The 20240-nt window shown below is 40.7% G+C and overlaps 1 protein-coding gene across 1 annotated transcript in view; it reads right to left on the reverse strand.

Annotated features, from left to right (window-relative positions):
• Nucleotides 1-1742: 1742 nt before the first annotated feature.
• LOC120910567 (zinc finger protein 850-like) overlaps nt 1743-20240 on the reverse strand; it is a gene marked incomplete at its 5' end in the record, with an annotated part of 44771 nt that continues 26273 nt past the window's right edge. Inside the window, 5 exons of the mRNA XM_040322325.1 lie at nt 1743-3333; nt 6628-6769; nt 6890-7039; nt 7154-7246; nt 9411-9609. Of these exons, the coding sequence (XP_040178259.1) occupies nt 1961-3333; nt 6628-6769; nt 6890-7039; nt 7154-7246; nt 9411-9609 (1957 nt within the window). The remainder of the gene's footprint in view (nt 3334-6627; nt 6770-6889; nt 7040-7153; nt 7247-9410; nt 9610-20240) is intronic.

A 20240-nucleotide genomic window follows, 5' to 3' on the forward strand; every position in this document is an offset into this window, starting at 1 on the left:
CTTTGCTACACCTCTAATCTCTCCTCATAGCTAAGTCATGGTGGCCCCTGAAGCCCAATGATGACCTCCAGAGTTAAGGACAACTGAGCTGACATCCTTCAGGGTAGAGTGGGTTACCAGGCATGGTGGGTGTAATGCAAGATGAGTCCAGGGTTGCAACCTCATCCCTTTAAACCCTAACACATATAAATTACACAGTTTCTGAGGTTAATTTAATGCAGATAAGGCACCAAGTGAGTTTAATTACCACCTTAATCAGCCACAGAACCTGTGTAATTCATATGTGTTCGGGTTTAAAGGGATGAGGTGGCAACACTAACAGGTGGGCGCTGTACACTTTCCACCCGGCCACTGCATATGTACAGCCGGGTGGGCACTCTCTCCTTCTGAGTGGACGTTCAGGAACGTCCCTCAAAAGGAGGGGGATCGCGCGCGCCCATGCAGCGGCGCGATCCTGATGCGCTTGTGTCACCCGGACATAAGGTGACCACATTTCCATAATACTATTCAGGGACACCCCCCTTCCCAAAAATCAGCTTGTGCTGTAACGAATCGAATCACAGCACAGTAATTGGACACAAGAGGCGGGATTTATGATTTCTCCAATCACAAGCAGGGGGCAGGGATTGTGCTCCTCCAGGGATTCCCGTCCAGGACAAGTACTGTCAGTGAGTAAAGCTGTGATGTGGCAGCCTTTTTTGCGGGCATAAGATTGGCCGGGGGGGGGGGTTGGCTGCGTCAGTTTCATTCCGGGACACTGTATTCTCCTGGAATGAAGGATGAAGGTGCCTGGGACAGACCTGCAAAATGCGGGACTGTCCCAAGGGCAATCCGGGACACGTGGTCACCCTACCCGGACACGGCGCATCTCAGATCGGCAGGAGGGCTTTGTGATTACATCACATGACGGTTGTGGATGGCCAAACAGAGAGTCGGTTGCTAGGCGATCGGCACTCCTCTCCTTACACATAAGTTGTCGGTGAGGAGAGCGGATCGCTGCAGCCGGCAGGGATCAGTGTGTATGACCTGATTTTTACACACTGATCACCAACCTAGTAACACACAATGTCCCCACACAGTAAAAACACCTGTCCCCCACACATATGTAACAGTAAAATCACATGTCCCAATGATCATCTGCACACATATGTCCGCGATCACCTGCGCACATCTGTACATGATCATTTGCGTACATCTGTCCGTGATCACAAACCAATTATTATACACTTAACAGGATTTTTTTTTTTTACCAAAGACATGTAGCAGAATACGTTTTGGCTTAAATTTATGACAAAACTCGATTTTATTAGATTTCTTTTAAAATAGAAAGAAGAAAATATATTTTTTTTCCAAATTTCCGCTCTTTTTTGCTTATGTCCCAAAAAATTTAAAACAGAGTCGGTAGCAAGATGGACGGTCCCTTAGTGGCGACAGCTTTCCTTCTACCTCCGACCACGACAGGTTCCCCGGTCCGCGGAATTGTTACTTCTAGTTGGACTACAAGCCCACAGTCCCAACCCTGCACTACTTCTGAATAGGCTCTCAGTCTAGCAGCCAAATGTCCTTAGGATAAGACCTTAGGTTTCTAGACTAGCAGCTCGGGGCAATACGACACACATCCCACCCAGACAGCCATCCAGGTGGCACAGAACCCCCGTCACCTGACTCCACCAAAATAAATAGGTTCTCCCAGCAGGCCAAGGGGCCCAAGAAAACCCCTGCCCATTGGCTGAAATACCCCATATACCCATAACCTGACCTTAGTTTGCCCTTCTCATATCCAGTACCACCAAGTACCCGGCCACCTAGTGGTAGAGGAGAAATTCACCAGTGTGAATTCTCCGGTGTTTAACAAGGTCTTCTTTATAAATGAAAGATTTCCCACACTCTGGACATGCATAAGGGCGCTCAGCTGTGTGACTTCTCTGATCAACGAGTGCTCCTTCCTGAGCGAAAGATCCTAACCTGTATGAATTTTCAGGTGTTGAACAAGGCCTTTTTTATGAATGAAGGATTTCCCACACTCTGAACATGGATAAGGACGCTCACCTGTGTGAATTCTCTGATGTTCAGCAAGTGCTCCTTCCTGAGTGAAACCTTTCCCGCACTCTGAGCATGAATAGGGAGGCTCGCCAGTGTGATTTCTCTGGTGTACAATAAGTCTTTCTTTTTTAAAGAAACCTTTCTCGCACTCCGAACAAGGTAAAGGACGCTCTCTGGTATGAATTCTCTGGTGTTCAGTAAGATTTCCTTTTTTAAGGAAACGTTTCCCGCACTCTGAGCAAGGGAAAGGACGCTCACCTGTGTGAATTTTCAGGTGTACAACAAGTTCTCCTTTACGAGAAAAACTTTTCCCACACTCTGAACATGAAAAAGGACGCTCACCCGTGTGAATTATCTGATGTCTAAGAAGGTCTTTTTTTTCAATGAAACTTTTCCCGCACTCTGAACATAAATAAGGACGCTCACCTGTGTGAGTTCTTTGGTGTACAATAAGGGTTTCTTTTTTAAGGAAACCTTTCCCGCACTCTGAACAAGAGAAAGGACGCTCACCCGTGTGAATTCTTTGATGGGAAACCAGGACTGCTTTCCGAATGAAACTTTTCTCGCACTCTGGACATGAAAATGGACGCTCACCTGTGTGAATTCTCTGGTGTGCAATAAGTTGTTGTTTCTGAGAGAAAAATTTCCCGCACTCTGAACAGAGATAGGGACGTTCACCCGTATGAATTCTCTGGTGCCTAAGAAGGTTTTTGTTTGCAGTGAAACATTTCCCGCACTCTGAACATGAATAGGGGCGCTCACCAGTGTGAATTCTCTGGTGCATAAGAAGGTTTTTGTTTGCAGTGAAAGATTTCCCGCACTCTGAACATGAATAGGGACGCTCACCAGAATGAATTCTCTGGTGCATAAGAAGGATTTTGTTTGTAGTGAAACATTTCCCGCACTCGGAACATGGAAAGGGACGCTCACCAGTGTGAATTTTCTGGTGCCTACGAAGGTTTTTGTTTTCAGTGAAACATTTCCCGCACTCTGAACATGACAATGAACGCTCTCCTGTGTGAACCTTCTTATGGCTTGAAGAAGATATCTGGGGATTGGATGGATCTGGTGATCTGTCAGCACTGTGAGAACTTGGAAGGACATCTGATGTCATAGTATGGGATTTATCAGAAGGTTCCTCAGGATTGGAAGGATCCGATGATCTAACCAACCAATCAGAGGTGACTTTGGGAGAATATTGTGGAATGTCGGTATCTTCTGCCTTACAATCTGGAGATATAATAAGATGTCCCTCCGATGTATTTATATTCCAGAAACACCGTCCATCTGCTGGAAAGAAATATTTAATAGAAGTCATATCTGTTCTCATACATCTTGTATTCAGAAGTCATATGTATACACTGGGCAAGATGGTCAGAGAGAGAAAACATACTACAAGGGGGAAAGAAAATGTGAAAAAAACTAATTAAACCATTTACCGCATATACTCGAGTATAAGCCGACCCGAATATAAGCCGAAGGCACCTTATTTTACTACAAAAAAACTGGGAAAACGTATTGACTTGAGTATAATGCCGCGTACACACGACTGTTATTCATGTCATGGAAAAAAACGAAGATTTTCTCGACGTGATTCCTCTCAAGCCTGCCTTGCCTACACACGATCGTGATAAAAAATGCTCGAGCAAAGCGCGGTGACGTACAACACGTACGACGGCACTATAAAGGGAAGTTCCATTCGAATGGCGCCACCCTTTAGGCCGATTATGAAAATTTCCCTTCTCATAACTTGCTTCTGAGCATGCACGTTTTTTTCCCCCGTCGTTAAAGTCTACACACGACCGTTTTTCACGATGAGAAAAGCAAAGAGAAAAAAAAATAGAGCAGGTTCTAAATTTTTACCAGGCATTTTTCTCGTCGTGAAAAATGCTCTGAAGCCTACACACAACCGTTTTTCACGACCAATTAAATTTTTTTTATTTTTCCCGTCGTGAAAACCGGTCGTGTGTACGCGGCATATGCCTAGGGTGAGAATGCAGCAGCTCCTGTAAGTGGAAAAGAGGGTCAACAATGCCCATTTGCAGCCTCACTGTGACCCGTTGCAGCTTCACTATGCCCGTTGCAGCCTCACTGTGCCCCCGTTGCAGCCTCACTGTGCCCCCATTGCAGCAAGTGACAATAAGTCACCAGTGCTAAAAACATGGAAAAAAAATGTGTGGAAGCAATTGGGGATCGTTATCAGCAATGTGGAAATAACGCCCAGTGCAGCTGCACATAAACCATAACTGGAGAGTATGGATGAAACAGTAAAAAAACAAACAAGATAGTCCAGCGCTCAATGGGTTATAAAAGCAGACAGCTTGCAACAGGACATGAAATATGCTGACAGTTTATTAGCTATAGATCATAAAACACCACTCCTGTGAGCAAGCAAATAAGCAATGGGGAAGGAATGAAATTTAATTGGTGACACGTAAGATTTTTAACCACTTAAGGACCGCCGCACGACGATCTACGTCGGCAGAATGGCACGGCTGGGCACATGGACATATATATGTCCCCTTTAAGAGCCCAGCCGTGAGTTGCGCGACCCGGTCCGAAGCTCCGTGACCGCGGCTCCAAACGCCGCCGGTGTCCTGCGATCGGTCACAGGAGCTGAAAAACGGGGAGAGGTGAGGGTAAACATACCTTCCCCATTCTTCACTGTGGCAATGTCAGTGATCGTCTGTTCCCTGATATAGGAAACGAGGATCACGGACGTCACACGTCCAGCCCCATCCCCCTACAGTTAGAAACACACATTAGGTCACACTTAACCCCTACAGCGCCCCCTAGTGGTTAACTCCTTCACTGCCATTGTCATTTTCAGTAAACATTGCATTTTTATAGTACTTTTCGCTGTGAAAATGATAATGGTCCCAAAAATGTGTCAAAATCGTCCGATGTGTCCACGATAATGTCGCAGTCACGAAAAAAATCGCTGATCGCCGCCATTAGTAGTAGAAAAATTAATTATTAATAAAAATGCCATAAAGCTATCCCCTATTTTGTAAACGCTATAAATTTTGCGCAAACCAATCGATAAACGCTTACGTATCGGCCTAAACTGAGAAAAAAAATATGTGTTTTTTTTTTAGATCATTTATAGCGCAAAAAATAAAAACCGCAGAGGTGATCAAATACCACCAAAAGAAAGCTCTATTTGTGGGGAAAAAGGACGCCAATTTTGTTTGGGAGCCACGTTGCACGACCGCGCAATTGTTAGTTAAAGCAACGCAGTGCCGAATCGCAAAAAGGGGCAAGGTCCTTAACCTGCTTAATGGTCCGGGTCTTAAGCGGTTAATTTATTCCTTCTCCATTCCTTATTTGCTTGCTCACCGGAGTGGTGTTTTATATTTATAGCTTATAAACTGTCAGGATATTTCCTGTTGCGAGCTGTCTGCTTTTATAACCCACTGAGTGCTGGACTGGGGATCTTGTCTTTTACTGTGCCCATTGTAGCCTCGCTGTGCCATACCTGATGAGCCTGTTATGCATTCAAGTCAGACGGCGGCCATCCATTCCAGTCAGTGTACAAAAGCCGCGCATCCTCCTCGTTCTCGTCCCTGATAGACGGAACACTCAGTTTCCCAGCAGTGAGTCAGTGTTCAGTCTTCCACCTATCATGGACATCCTCTTGTCTTCGTCCGTGGGACGAGGACGAGAGGACATCGGTGATAGGCGGAAAACTTAACACAGTTTCTGCTGGGAAACTGAGTGTTCCCCTATCATTGACGAGAACTAGGAAGAGGCACGGCTTTTGTACACTGACTGGAATGGATGGCCGCCGTCTGACTGCAATGCATAACAGGCTCATCAGGTATGGAGACAGACTCGAGTATAAGCCGAGGGGGACATTTTCAGCTCAATAAAAATGTGCTGAAAAACTCGGCTTATACTCGAGTATATACGGTAACCAACAAATGGCAGTTGGATTGCCAGAGTAATCATCTAGGTAAGGAAAACTCCAACTACAGCGGCCCATGTTTGAGAGCCTCACAATAAGTACAACAGGGTCACATGGAGCCCTCAAGTTCTACATTGTCTCTGATACATCAGTTGGATAAAGATAAAAAATTGTAGATAAAGTCTTTACATGGTGTACAGTATCTCCTCCTCATTTGTAGGGAACATGACGTTATATTGAGGAATGGAGATGACCTTTCATATGGTTTACAGTATCTCCTCCTCATTTGTTGGGAACATGACGTTATATTGAGGAATGGAGATGGACCTTTCATATGGTGTACAGTATCTCCTCCTCATTTGTTGGGCACATGACGTTATATTGAGGAATGGAGATGGACCTTTTTTATGGTTTACTATTGGAACTTGTTCTAGCAGACTGAAAGAGCTTCTATAGTTTGTAAGAATCATTGTAGAATGTTAATCTGGGGAATTATCTGTCTTTTGGAACAAAGAACTTAACTTTATGTGGCTTTTCTGTCCTCCCCTGGACCAACTGTCACTTTGGATTTTTTTTTTACTCAGTGGACATATGGTATATTTCAATCCATGTACCTACATGCCTTATGCTTAGATAAGTAGAATGCAAACTTTCTTCATTTAGTGTTTACGACTTACTTGTGTCCTTATGTAAAGAAGATTCCTCCGGTTTACTTTCCATAATCTTCTCCCCCTCCACCATAGACTGCTGATCTCCACTCACCAACCTCTCTTCTTCTTCCAATTTATGCTCAACTTTGATGTCTTTCAGTTTTTCATTCTAAATTTCAGAGATGATAAAATATAACATCTGGAAACACTGCTGGCAATAATAAGAGATGACATAGAAGAATGTCCTCTAATAGAATTATTTTTGAGTTTTTCACCCGGTCCCATCTACCTGATCATTCTCTGTATAGTGGTGACCTTCCCATGTAGGCTTCTGGGAATGGTTAGGACAACCCTCCTCCATAGACTGCTGATCTCCACTCACCAACCTCTCTTCTTCTTCCTCTTTAACCTCAACTTTAATGCCTTTTCGTTTTTCACCCTAAACCCCAAAGATGAAAGAATAAATTGGTAAAACAGAGCAAGAGATAACATATAGGAATGTTACCCCATACTGCAAATATATTTTTAGGTCCATGTGCTCAATCCCACCTACCTGATCATGTTGGGGGATGATTTGATCTTCCTGTATGGAATCCTGGGAATACAGAGGACGGGGACATCTCTCTGGTGGGTTCCCATTACTGGATCCATCTGTAGGAAACACACACACTGACTGAATACATTGGGGTAGATTCAGGTAGGGGCGCGCACTGCTATGGTGGCGCAGCGTACCGTTTTTACGCTACGCCTCCGTAAATTACTGGAGCTACGCTTCATTCACAAAGCATTTGCTCCGTAATTTGCGGCGGAGTTTCGTAAAAGGGGCCGGCGTAAGCGTGCGTAATTTAAATGATCCCGTAGGGGGCGTGGATCATTTAAATTAGGCGCGTTCCCGCGCCGAACGTACTGCGCATGCTCCGTCGGGAAAATTTCCCGACGTGCATTGCGGTAAATGACGTCGCAAGGACGTCATTTGCTTCGACGTGAACATAAATGGCGTCCAGCGCCATTCACGATCAACTTACGCACACAACGTAAATTTCGAAAATCGCGACGCGGGAACGACGTCTAAACTTACCATTGGCTGCGCCTCCTAATAGCAGGAGCAGCCTTACGACGAAAGCGACAAACGCAAACGACGTAAAACACGACCGCCGGGCGTGCGTACGTTTGTGAATCGGTGTGAGTATGCAATTTGCATACTCTACGCTGACAACTACGGAAACGCCACCTAGCGGCCAGCATCAGAATGCAGCCTAAGATACGACGGCATAAGAGCCTTATGCCAGTCGTATCTTAGGCTACAGTCGGCGTATCGAGCTTTCTGAATACAGAAAGTTGATACGCCGGCGCTACTTAGCAATTACGCTGCGTATCTATGGATACGCAGGCGTTATTGCTTGCTGAATCTATACCTCTGTTTCTATGTGTTTATCAGATGATGGGGGATCTAGGTGGAGCCTCCGTACTGCTCTCTCCTTTACAATAAAGTCTCCTCTTACCCAGTGATGTGAGGGGCGGCTGATTGTCCATCATGACGTTCTTGTAGAGAGGCTTGTGTCCTTCTAAATACTCCCACTCCTCCATGGAGAAATAGACAGTGACATCCTGACACCTCAAAAAAAAAAATCAGGAGATATAATTAGGATGTATCTGGTCTATGAACCAGAGGCTCTGGATGGACAGTTGGATAAATGGCTCTATATTTATGATGTATCTGGTCTACAAACCAGAGGCTCTGGATGGACAGTTGGATAAATGGCTCTATATTTAGGATGTATCTGGTCTTATAGGGATGCCACCTGTTTGGGATTCACCCGGTCCGCCTGGGTTTTGAATCAGTCCACCTGAAACACAGACACCTTATTCAGACAGGAATGTGGCTTGAAAACAGGGCCTGACAGGAGGGCAAGAGGGCACTATGTGTGTCACATTCCGATTATATTTGAAGTGCCCAAAGTTGTCCCATGTCTATTACAATCCTATAGTGGATACTAAAAAGTAAAAACAAAAAAATACTGTGCGCCGCTAATATGTTAGGGTTTGGCCGAAAGAAAAGTGGCAACCCTATCTAAAAACCAGAGGCTCTGGATGGACATTTGGATAAATGGCTCTATATGTGCATAATGTATCTGGACTATAAACCATAACAGACATCACAGCGACTATGGAGGAAGAGGACGGACATGATGGGGGGGGGGGGGTACTGGGTGTAAATAGAAAATAATATCTTATTACCTCCTCTGCTGCCAGTTCCAGCAATGTCTCCTCTCTACTTCCCGTCCACTCTTTTACCTGGAACTTCCTGTTTATGCTCCAAAAACACTTCCTGTTTGTAGGTTACATCACTTCCTGTCTGTAGCCTAGATCACTTCCTGTCTGCAGCCTACATCACTTGTTTATTCCAAGTGACATCACCACCTTGTGTTGAAGATAAATACTGCAGTCTACATTGGAATTCATCAATTTGCCCGCAGGTTTGTGATTCTTTCCTCTATTAGTCTATTATGTTCCATCAATCAATCAGAAAATGTTTCATGTCCAGCCAACAGATACTTAGACGTCTTCGCTGTCAGATGAGTTGGTACTACAGAGTACCTTTGATCAGAGCACAGATAAAAATACATTGGACATTGATCGTTTAAAAAGCATGTAAACAAATGCTTTTTACATGCTTTTTAAACAATCCATGTTTGTAAGTACAACTTTATTTGATTTTATTACATTTTTATACAGAATTATGCTATGGTCCGTTTCTTCTCTATATCTATGAACCGGGACTACATTACTTACGAGCATATAAGCTTTACCATCGGAAGTATATTCTCTAGGGTCCTTGCAATCCAGTGTTCCAACCTTCGGATGGAGTTTACTGTGCTTAATGCTGTATTTTCTGCTGTTCTGCTGTTTTTCTGGTAAGCGGCTTTCCATATGGTGGTGGTTGTCTCACGGAAGTCCAGTTCACATCGGTGCTGTTCGTCCTGTTTGTGGGCTCTGATGTCATTCATTCTGCACATTTGGGACTCTCTTTCATTTTAAAAAATTCAAACTATTCATTTAGAATTTGAAGTTATAGACTTTGGCCCAGAGAGCAGGGCGCACATTACGCCGCCGTAGATCACACAATGTACGCTACGCCAACGCAGCGTAGAGAGGCAAGCATTGCATTCAGCAAGCCAGTGCTCCCAACGCTGCGCCAGCGTGGCGTGGGTTTAGAAGGCGCACGTCGGCGTAGGTGGAAGTGGGCGTGAACCCATGCAAATGAGGCGTGACCCCATGCAAATGATGGGCCGAGCGCCAGACAGGTACGTATCACGAACTGGGCATGTGATGTGACGTGGACGCACCCCTATGCGCCTGCTCACAACCACGCCAGCAAAACTGCCTAAGCTACGCCGGATCAATGCGTACGCCGTGAACATAACGTACACCCAGCCAGACACACGTCCAACGCACAATACGCCGGCTTGTGTTCCCTGGTGCAGACCTGTGCATGTCTGTTGCCGGGTTGCACCTCCTTTATGGGGAATAACTTTACGCCGGACGTACAACTTACGCGCATCTCGCGTAGCATGCGCCGGGCACACACACGTTCGTGAATCGCCGTATTTCCCTCATTTGCATGTTTGAATGGCTAATCAATGGGAGCGGCAATATGCTCCCAGCCTAAATGTGCGCCCACTCTACGCCGGCATAAGCAAGATACGTCGGCGGGGTGTAGCCTGTTTTTAGGCGCATATTAGTTTGTGGGTCTGGCGCACATTTGCACTTATGTCGGCGTAACTTGTTATACGTCGGTGTAAGTGCTTTGTGAATCTGGGCCTTTATTCTTTACACACAACTAGCATTCGGTTGCCAGTCTTTTTTGTTGGCGCAGTTTTTATTTGTATATTGTTGTTTGTGTTTATCCCATTAAATTGCAGCCTCTGGTCTTTATTGACATATTTTTTCATATTTTGATAAGTTGTCTAGTGCAGTTTTCCTTTTTTGCATTATAAGGTGTTCAGTAAGCTGTTCTAAATGACTTTCCACTGCTCGGATGATGGTGGAAAGCTTACTGAGGAGAAACAGGAAGTGAGAAATTCAAACAAAGAAAAACATTTTTTTGAAGGGAAATCGAAGGAAAATGTAAGTGAACCAACAATGTACTAGCTTAAAGTGGATGTAAACCCACTCTCTGAAGAGGTAAGGAGGATTCTGGGAGGTCACATGACATCACTCTTATCTCTATTAATAAACTACTGAGTGCTGATCTATAAGGATATATATGCCTCCTGCATGTATCCTTACCTGTCAAATGTCTCCCCTCTGTCTATTATAAGAACTGAAAAACTGCAGATTCTGTGGGTGGATCTGTTGTCTGAAGCTCTGTGGGTGGAGTTGTGATGTCAGTAGACTCCCCGCCCTCCTCTACACTCCCCTTGCCAACATGCATTTTTTTCCTGTTTATTCCTTACACTAAATTCTACTGTGATCACTAACATCCAGTCAAAATCCAGAAAAGTAACCACATGACTTCAGAAAAGGAGTGCGGGTGGGAATTAAAAAATAATGCCCGTCTCCAGGCTAGTGTATGAGATATGTACATAACCTGTCACTCACAGCAAAGGGATGGAACGGACTAAGGTTTTTCTCTGTAAGTCCGTTTTATTTCACTGAACAATAGAAGAGGATTGCTCAGAGCTGGATTAACTCTGTGTGGGAAGACTGGGCACAGATGGTAGGAAATCTTATACTGTACATTGTGACATCAAAAAAATAACTACACATTTTCGGGTTTACAAAAAGACAAACCTTTACAACCCCTTTAAGGATGTAGCTGGTCAGAAAACAAGAGGCTCAGTAAAACTGTAAAAATTTCTCTATAGTTAGGATGAATCTGTCCTAAAACCAGCAGCTCTCAATAAAACATAGATAAATGGCTCTATATTTATGATGCATCCAGTCTATAAACCAGAGGTTCTGGATGGGCAGTTGGCTAATTGGCTCTATATTTAGGATGTATCTAGTCGATAAACCAGAGGTTCTGGATGGACAGTTGACTAATTGGCTCTATATTTAGGATGTATCTGGTCTATAAACCAGAGGCTCAGGTTTGCAAGATAAATGAAATACATCACAGGTGATATAATGCTCTCCCCAAGGTAATACATAAAACCTGGCCTGTTAGTGGGTCCTGAGGACAGGGTTGATGACCACTGATATACAGTGTTTGGTCTATAAACTAGAGGCTCTGGAGTAAAACTTAGATAAATGGCTCTATATTTATGATATTGTTTATTTTATGTCACCATTACCCTTTAGAACCCTCCTGAAGAAGCGGCATTGCCGCGAAACCGGTCGAGGTTTTCGACTCCACTCAATTGTCATAGTTGGTTGTATACCCAATCTTGAATTGTGGGGTCTGTCCCTAATTGTTTTTAATTTGTAACCTGTTTTATGTAAATACATTTTGTTTTTTACACCTACCTGGTTTCCTATCAGTGCCGTGAAAGTCCCAATCCCTCTCCCTCCCCCTTTTTTTGACCTATGCTTAAAGAATTGCCTGGGCCCCAAGCAGCCTATGGCTCTTTAAGCTATTAGGTCATACAATTTACATTTATGATATACTAATCTTGAGGCTCTGGAGTAAAACTTTAATAAATGGCTCTATATTAATGACATACAGTATCTGGTCTATAAACCAGAGGCTCTGGAGTAAAACTTTGATAACTGGCTCTATATGTATGATTTACTAAACTGTAGGCTCTGGAGTAAAACTTAGATAAAGGGCTCTATATTTATGATATACAGTGTCTGGTCTATAAACTAGAGGCTCTGAAGTAAAACTTTAATAAATGGCTCTATATTAGTGACATACAGTATATTTATGATATACAGTATATAGTCTATAAACTTGCGGCTCTGGAGTAAAACTTAGATAACTATCTCTATATTTATGATATACAGTATCTGGTCTATAAATTAGAGGCACTGGAGTAAAACGTTAGATAAATGACTATATATTTATGATATACAGCAGTAGTCATCAACCCTGTCCTCAGGGCCTACTAACAGACCAGGTTTGCAAGATAACTGAAATACATCACAGGTGATATAATCTGCTGCTCAATGATTGCAGTATTCTAGCCTGCATTTACCCAAGGTAATACATAACACATGGCCTGTTAGTGGGTCCTGAGGACATGGTTGATAACCACTGATAAACAGTATCTGGTCTATAAACTAGAGGCTCTGGAGTAAAACTTTAATAAATGGCTCCATATTTATGATATACAGTGTCTGGTCTATAAACTAGAGTCTCTGGAATAAAACTTAGATAAATGGCTCTATATTTATGATTTAGTAAACTAGAGGCTCTGGAGTAAAACTTTAATAAATGGCTCTATATTAATGACATACAGTATGTAGTCTATAAACTAGAGGCTCTGAAGTGAAACTCAGATAAATGGCTTCATATTTATGATATACTAATCTTGAGGCTCTGGAGTAAAACTAATAAATGTCTCTATATTTATGATTTACTAAACTATAGGCTCTGGAGTAAAACGTAGATAAATGGCTCTATATTTATGATTTACTAAACTATAGGCTCTGGAGTAAAACGTAGATAAATGGCTCTTTATTTATGACATACAGTATATTTATGATATACAGTATCTGGTCTATAAACTAGAGGCTCTGGAGTAAAACTTAGATGAATGGCTCCATATTTATGATATACTAATCTTGAGGCTCTGGAGTAAAACTTTAATAAATGGCTCTATATTAATGATTTACTAAACTATAGTCTCTGGAGTAAAACGTAGATAAATGGCTATATATTTATGATATGCAGTATCTGGTCTATAAACTAGAGGCTGTTGAGTAAAACTTTGATAACTGGCTCTATATTTATGATTTACTAAACTATAGTCTCTGGAGAAAAACCTAGATAAATGGCTCTATATTTATGATATGCAGTATCTGGTCTATAAACTAGAGGCTCTGGAGTAAAACTTAGATAAATGGCTCCATATTCATAATATACTAAACTAGAGGCTCTGGAGTAAAACTTTAATAAATGGCTCTATATTTATGATTTACTAAACTAGAGACTCTAGAGTAAAACTTAGATAAATGGCTCTATATTTATGATATACCGTATCTGGTCTATAAACTAGAGGATCTAGAGTAAAACTTAGATACATGGCTTTATATTTATGATATACAGTATCTGGTCTATAAACTAGAGGCTCTAACGTAAAACTTAGATAAATGGCTCTATATTTATGACTTACTAAACTAGAGGCTCTGGAGTAAAACTTTAATAAATGGCTCTATATTTATAATATACACAGTGTCTGGTCTATAAACTAGATGCTCTGGAGTAAAACTTAGATAACTGGCTCTATATTTATGATTTACTAAACTATAGGCTCTGAACTAAAACGTAGATAAATGGCTATTTATGACATACAGTAGCTGGTCTATAAACTACAGGCTCTGGAGAAAAACTTTAATAAATGGCTTTATATTAATGACATAGGGTATATTTATGAAATACAGTATCTGGTCTATAAACTAGAGGCTCTGGAGTAAAACTTAGATAAATGACTATATATTTATGATATACAGCAGTGGTCATCAACCCTGTCCTTAGGGCCTACTAACAGACCAGGTTTGCAAGATAACTGAAATATGTCACAGGTGATATAATCTGCTGCTCAATGATTGCAGTATTCTAGCCTGCATCTCCCCAAGGTAATACATAAAGCCTGGCCTGTTAGTGGGTCCTGAGGACAGGGTTGATGACCACTGATATACAGTGTCTGGTCTATAAACTAGAGGCTCTGGAGTAAAACTTAGATAAAGAGCTCTATATTTATGATATACTAATCTTGAGGCTCTGGAGTAAAACTTTAACAAATGGCTCTATATTAATGACATATAGTATTTGGTCTATAAACTAGAGGCTCTGGAGTAAAACTTTGATAACTGGCTCTATATTTATGATTTACTAAACTGTAGGTTTTGGAGTAAAACTTAGACAAAGGGCTCTATATTTATGTTATACAGTGTCTGGTCTATAAACTAGAGGCTCTGGAGTAAAACTTAGATAAATGGCTCCATATTTATGATATACTAAACTAGAGGCTCTGGAGTAAAACTTTAATAAATGGCTCTATATTAATGACATACAGTATATTTATGATATACAGTATATAGTCTATAAACTTGCGGCTCTGGAGTAAAACTTAGATAACTATCTCCATATTTATGATATACAGTATCTGGTCTATAAATTAGAGGCACTGGAGTAAAACATCAATTGTTTTATTAGCGATTATTAGTTCCTGCATTGTTCCCTAGATATATTTATGCTTAGTATTATGCCTAAAATGGTCCCTACTGCCCTGTGGGGACTATACAAAATACTCATATATCTATGCTTACTCGGTTTATACATATTTCGGTATATATAATTATTATCGAAACCTTATTTGACATATTCTCTCTGCGATTTTTATTTTTATTTTATGTAGTGTTATTTGTAATTTTACTCCACTACACAGTGATTTCTCCAACCTTATGTTTTTAGGAATTTTTAAAATTAAATTTTTAACTTTTTCTAATATTGATATTTTATATCAATTTTATATTGCATGAACCTGATTGCAATGTTAAGACGCTTTGAGGTTTATCCTCTCTATACATATTTAAATATTCATTCCTTTTTCCTCTTCCTATATATACTGAATTATTTATCAGTGTGTTTTATATATATTTGGTTTTATGCATTTTTTGCATTTGCTGTATTCTAACACACAGTCCTATATGCTAGGACCATGTCTTGACCTGCAAGAGTGAATGTGCACATAGTGACCATATTCAATAGTGAATGGCATCTGAAGGGTTAATGGAGTCTATGTTATGTCTCCGATTCCTTTACCTACCATCTATCACTTTGATTAACCTTCTTCCTGTCACTCATGGGTTAAAGCATATGCAGACTATTTATAATTTAAAGATATTGAATTGTTATTTTTACTATGACCTTTTGTATATGAATGCCTGCTAGTTTGCTTAATTGCTGAATTTGTGGTCCAGTGTCATGTACTTTCGATCACGCTGCAGCATTGTTGCGATCGTACGTGCAGGGTCCTTTATTAAGTGTTACGTGTCTATTATTGTTTCCCCATTATTTCGACTCGGCTGACGTCTGCTCCACCTTCCGTCCCTTGATACACCAATGGGAACGGAGGTGTGTGCGCACCGTATCCAATAGTCGTTGATCGGGAACTACATAGATACGTAATCTGCGCCGAGTAGCCACGCCCTCTGTTGAAGTACGGAAGTGACGAAACGCGTCAGGGCGTGGCTACGACGGCGTATCAAGGAAGTTGTGAAGAGTGCGTTCCACCGCTGTACCATCCCTATCAGACCAGGTGTCCTCGGCAGCGTGCATTCAGCACAAGCGCGACCCCCTGTGTGTGGAGGAGAGCGGTGAAGTTGACTCTTTATTCTTATGCTCATTTACAAGTTTATACATTGTACGTAGATAGGAAGCGGGGTGTGTTATTATACGGGATTTTATTTATTAAAGCGATATTACACTATTTTGGTGCCATTTGTTTTTTCTATAAACCCCTGGTTGGAGTTTTTTTTTTAAAAAATCCCTTGCTGCTTCTGGAATGAGGTTGGAGGTCCGATCAGGATGATTTATTTCAAGGCTCTTTTATATTGATCTTCTGGTGAGTGTAAACCCCAGAGGGGAAGTGTGTCTCACGTTCTGGTGAAGATTGGAAATCGGTGGAGGGTGTACTACCATTCCTTGAAAAACATTTCCGTTATTATCTTGAACTTTACCTGACTCACTGATCTATGGACTTTTTTCCAACATCTTATATCTATATGTTTATGCATAGCGCTGTTTTATCATTATATAACCTTTATCTATTGGTTTTATTTGATTGATTCTTTTTTAATACATAAAACCTGGCCTGTTAGTGGGTCCTAAGGACATGGTTGATGACCACTGATAAACAGTATCTGGTCTATAAACTAGAGGCTCTGGAGTAAAACTTTAATAAATGGCTCCATATTTATGATATACAGTGTCTGGTCTATAAACTAGAGTCTCTGGAATAAAACGTAGATAAATGGCTCTATATTTATGATTTAGTAAACTAGAGGCTCTGGAGTAAAACTTTATTAAATAGCTCTATATTACCACTTCATTACTGGGCACTTAAAGCCCCTTTCGTGCCCAGACCAATTTTCAGCTTTCAGCGCTGACGCATTTTGAATGACAATTGCGTGGTCATACAACACTGTACCCAAATTATATTTTTATAATTTTTTTCCCACAAATAGAGCTTTCTTTTGGTGGTATTTGATCATCTCTGCGATTTTTATTTTTTGCGCTATAAACAAAAAAAGACAGAAAATTTGGAAAAAAAACACAATATTTTTAACTTTTTGTTATAATAATATCCCATTTTTTTTTTAAATATTTTTTTCCTTGATTTAGGCCGATACATATTCTTCTACATATTTTTGTTAAAAAAATCGCAATAAGCGTATTTGATCGGTTTGCACAAAAGTTATAGCACCTACAAAATAGGGGATAAATTTAAGATTTATTTTTTATTTTTTTATCGAACACTTTTGACACAAATTTGGGACCATTCAAATTTATACAGCGATCAGTGCTATAAAAATGCACTAATTACTGTATAAATGTGACTGCAGGGAAGGGGTTAACACTAGGGGGTGAGGAAGGGGTTAAATGTATTCCCTGGGTGTGTTCTAACTGTGTGGGGGGAGGGGACTGACTGGGGGAGGTGACCGATGCTGTGTCCCTATGTACCAGAGACACAAATCGGTCTCCTCTCTCCCTGACAGGAAGTGGAGCTCTGTGTTTACACACAGAGCTTCACGTCCCTGCTGTCACCGCCGATCGCGTGTACTCGGCGGACATCGCGGCCGCCAGGTACACGCATTGGCTTCCCAGCGATGCGCCGGCACAGTGTTTACCCGCTGCGCGCCCCCCAGCGGCACGCGCGGGTAATGCACAGAAAAAGACGTCCACTTGAGAGCCGCGCTGTGGACGTCTTTTGTCTATAGCGCGGATCTCAAGTGGTTAATGACATACAGTATGTAGTCTATAAACTAGAGGCTCTGGAGTACAACTTAGATAAATGGCTCCATATTTATGATATTCTAATCTTGAGGCTCTGGAGTAAAACGAATAAATGGCTCTATATTTATGATTCACTAAACTATAGGCTCTGGGGTAAAACGTAGATACATGGCTCTTTATTTATGACATACAGTATATTTATGATATACAGTATCTGGTTTATAAACTAGAGGCTCTGAAGTAAAACTTTAATAAATGGCTCTATATTTATGATTCACTGAACTATAGGCTCTGGAGTAAAACTTAGATAAATGGCTCTATATTTATGATATACAGTATCTGGACTATAAACTAGAGGATCTGAAGTGAAACTTTAATAAATGGCTCTATATTTATTCTATACAGTATGTAGTCTATAAACTAGAGGCTCTGGAGTAAAACTTGGATAAGTGGCTCTGTATTAATAATATGCAGTGTCTGGTCTATAAACTAGAGGCTCTGGAGTAAAACTTAGATAAATGGCTCTATATTTATGATATACTAATCTTGAGGCTCTGAATTAAAACTTTAATAAATGGCTTTATATTAATGGCATACAGTGTCTGGTCTATAAACTAGAGGCTCTGGAGTAAAACTTTGATAACTGGCTCTATATTTATGATTTACTAAACTGTAGGCTCTGGAGTAAAACTTAGATAAAGGGCTCTATATTTATGATATACAGTGTCTGGTCTATAAACTAGAGGCTCTGGAGTAAAACTTAGATAAATGGCTCCATATTTATGATATACTAAACTAGAGGCTCTAAAGGAAAACTTTAATAAATGGCTCTATATTAATGACATACAGTATATTTATGATATACAGTATATAGTCTATAAACTTGCGGCTCTGAGGTAAAACTTAGATAACTATCTCTATATTTATGATATACAGTATCTGGTCTATAAATTAGAGGCACTGGAGTAAAACTTTAGATAAATGACTATATATTTATGATATACAGCAGTAGTCATCAACCCTGTCCTCAGGGCCCACTAACAGACCAGGTTTGCAAGATAACTGAAATACATCACAGGTGATATAATCTGCTGCTCAATGATTGCAGTATTCTAGCCCGCATTTACCCAAGGTAATAACACCTGGCATGTTAGTGGGTCCTGAGGACATGGTTGATGACCACTGATAAACAGTATCTGGTCTATAAACTAGAGGCTCTGGAGTAAAACTTTAATAAATGGCTCCATATTTATGATATACAGTGTCTGGTCTATAAACTAGAGTCTCTGGAATAAAACTTAGATAAATGGCTCCATATTTATGATATACTAATCTTGAGGCTCTGGAGTAAAACTAATAAATGGCTCTATATTTATGATTTACTAAACTATAGGCTCTGGAGTAAAACGTAGATAAATGACTCTTTATTTATGCCATACAGTATATTTATGATATGCAGTATCTGGTCTATAAACTAGAGGCTCTAGAGTAAAACTTAGATAACTGGCTCTATATTTATGATTGACTAAACTAGAGGCTCTGGAGTAAAACTTTAATAAATGGCTCTATAATTATTATATACACTACAGTGTCTAGTCAATAAACTAGAGGCTCTGGAGTAAAACTTAGATAAATGGCTCTATATTTATTCTATACAGTATGTAGTCTATAAACTAGAGGCTCTCGAGTAAAACTTAGATAAATGGCTCCATATTTATGATATACTAATCTTGAGTCTCTGGAGTAAAACTTTAATAAATGGTTCTATATTTATGATTTACTAAACTAGAGACTCTAGAGCAGTGTTTTTCAACTCCAGTCCTCGGGGGCACACCAACAGGTCATGTTTTCAGGATTTCCCTCAGATGAAACGGCTGTGGTAATTACTAAGGCAGTAAAACTGATCAAATCACCTGTGCAAAATAATGGAAAGCCTGAAAACATGACCTGTTGGTGTGCCTTGAGGACTGGAGTTGGGAAACACTGCTCTAGAGTAAAACTTAGATAAATGGCTCTATATTTATGATATACAGTATCTGGTCTATAAACTTGAGGATCTAGAGTAAAATGTAGATACATGGCTCTATATTTATGATATACAGTGTCTGGTCTATAAACTAGAGGCTCTAACGTAAAACTTAGATAAATGGCTCTATATTTATGACTTACTAAACTAGAGGCTCTGGAGTAAACTTTAATACATGGCTCTATATTTATAATATACAGCATTGGTCATCAACCCTGTCCCCAAGGCCCACTAACAGACCAGGTTTGCAAGATAACTGAAATACATCACAGGTGATATAATTTGCTGCTCAGTGATTGCAGTATTCTAGTCTGCATCTCCCCAAGGCTATACATAAAACCTGCCCTGTTAGTGGGTCCTGAGGACAGGGTTGATGACTACTGATATACAGGGTCTGGTCTATAAACTAGATGCTCTGGAGTAAAACTTAGATAACTGGCTCTATATTTATGATTTACTAAACTATAGGCTCTGGAGTAAAACGTAGAT

Source organism: Rana temporaria, chromosome 8 (genome assembly GCF_905171775.1).
Source record: "Rana temporaria chromosome 8, aRanTem1.1, whole genome shotgun sequence".
Lineage (NCBI taxonomy): Eukaryota > Metazoa > Chordata > Amphibia > Anura > Ranidae > Rana > Rana temporaria.